General features: G+C 26.9%; 1 protein-coding gene across 1 annotated transcript; it reads left to right on the top strand.

Moving 5' to 3' along the window:
- Positions 1–457: 457 nt before the first annotated feature.
- LOAG_15265 (hypothetical protein) lies at positions 458–661 on the top strand (the record flags this gene model as incomplete). The annotated part of the gene is made up of 1 exon (XM_003150756.1): positions 458–661. A coding segment is annotated over one exon (204 nt), but the record flags the coding sequence as incomplete, so codon positions are not given.
- Positions 662–1748: the final 1087 nt, after the last annotated feature.

The following is a 1748-nucleotide window of genomic DNA, read 5'->3' as shown; positions in this document are numbered from 1 at the left end:
GAATTAATAATTACAATAAGGGAAAAGATAATTGTAGAAATGAGAGGAACTGTTATACAAGCTGGTTAGTTAATTTTGTTGAAATCCTTTCCTTTCGTTGAAATTCCATTCCATGGATTCTTTTTGTTGAAATCTTACAGGATTTAAAATGTTGATCTTGTGAGTAACAAATCCAATATAATTGAAAGTAGTAAATAAGTAATAATAGAGGTCTGAAAACAACAACTTCATATTCCTAATCGATGAGTATCAGATGCATATTTTATACTCGACATTTGAGTGCAAAAAAAGAGCAGAAATAGGCAGTAACCGAAATAACTAATATATTAATTGCAATAATTACTAGTAAAGTACGCAGAGAATTTTATAGAACTTTTGGAACTTTATGCTTTGTTGGCAGTAAAGTAAGTATGAGAAGTAATTTATACACATTGCCAAATGAATTGGTCAATTATAGATGTTAATGGATTTAAAAGAAAGAGTTGACAAACTTAATGATATATGTATGGATATTAATAATCAAGTAGATGATATGATAATAACGTTAAATGCGTATAATTGTGATAAAAGTGATACGCTATATGTGATTACCGTTCGTTCGGTTGATTTTATCATGCACTTTTTTCAACAAATATATGCTATCGTTATTTCAATTACAAAGGTATATTTATTAAAAGTTTCATACCATTGATTTTGTTTGCATTTATTTAAACAACACTATTATTTATCAAAGCTTTATCATTCAATAATTTATTGATTTGATTATCACCTAAAATTCCCAGTTATCGCAAAAATCATCAGTTTTACCATTCTTAATTTATTGCAATGTTTTTCATCTACAAATATTTATTTTATCTGTTATTTCATTCTTCAAACTTCATAGTTCTAACTTTTAAAATTGACCAGTTTATTAATATTGTTCATGATGGACAATATTTGTGATCGGTGAATAATGCACTTCAGGAAATCAAAATAAAGCTTTTCCAGTTAAGGAAAAATATTTAGGTTAGCATTTCGCAATAAAATTTATTGTTTTCGTAAATATTTGATAAGTTTATGTATTTCGTTTTTATAAAATTCTACAAAATTTCATCGCCATTCATCCGAAAACTTTGATATAGTGTGAGGAAAATTCAGAACTTTTAAAATTTTTTAGAAATTACGCAAAAGTCTTTTAGCATTTTACAAAACCATTATTTGCAATAAATTCAGGATCATCAAATGCTACCAGTAAAGGAGAGCAAATCGATATATTTCTGTCAACATCCTTGTAATTTTAAGCAATTAATTAGCGGACATGAATTGTTAAAAGAAGGAAAAGTAATATTATGCTTCGTTTTACAATGAGTAATGTTGAAATTGTTTGAAAAATAATATTAAGCGGAAAGCTAATGATTACTGCTACATCTGATAAAAGAATACCAATCAGATAAAGTTATTTATTCTTTTTAGAAACTGGTTGACACTTATGACACAAACGGTTAACGTATAATGCAACATAGGGTATTTTTGAAAGCAAAAATTGAATTAAATGGTATAAAGAAATACTAAAATACTTATAACTGACACAAATCATTTACTTTTATATCCATCACTTTGTTTATGAACAAAGAGAATTCTCGAAGAACGTTTCCAACCAAAGGTCATCTCCACATTGAACTTTAATATTTCTTTATACCATTTCGAACATTCATTTCTACTCGTTCTTTTTCTCGTTTTTCGTATATTAACCAACGAATGAAACAAAA

This window comes from Loa loa (genome assembly GCF_000183805.2).
Source record: "Loa loa unplaced genomic scaffold supercont3.1722, whole genome shotgun sequence".
In the NCBI taxonomy this organism is placed as follows: domain Eukaryota; kingdom Metazoa; phylum Nematoda; class Chromadorea; order Rhabditida; family Onchocercidae; genus Loa; species Loa loa.
This window is presented reverse-complemented; position numbering and strand designations above follow the sequence as displayed.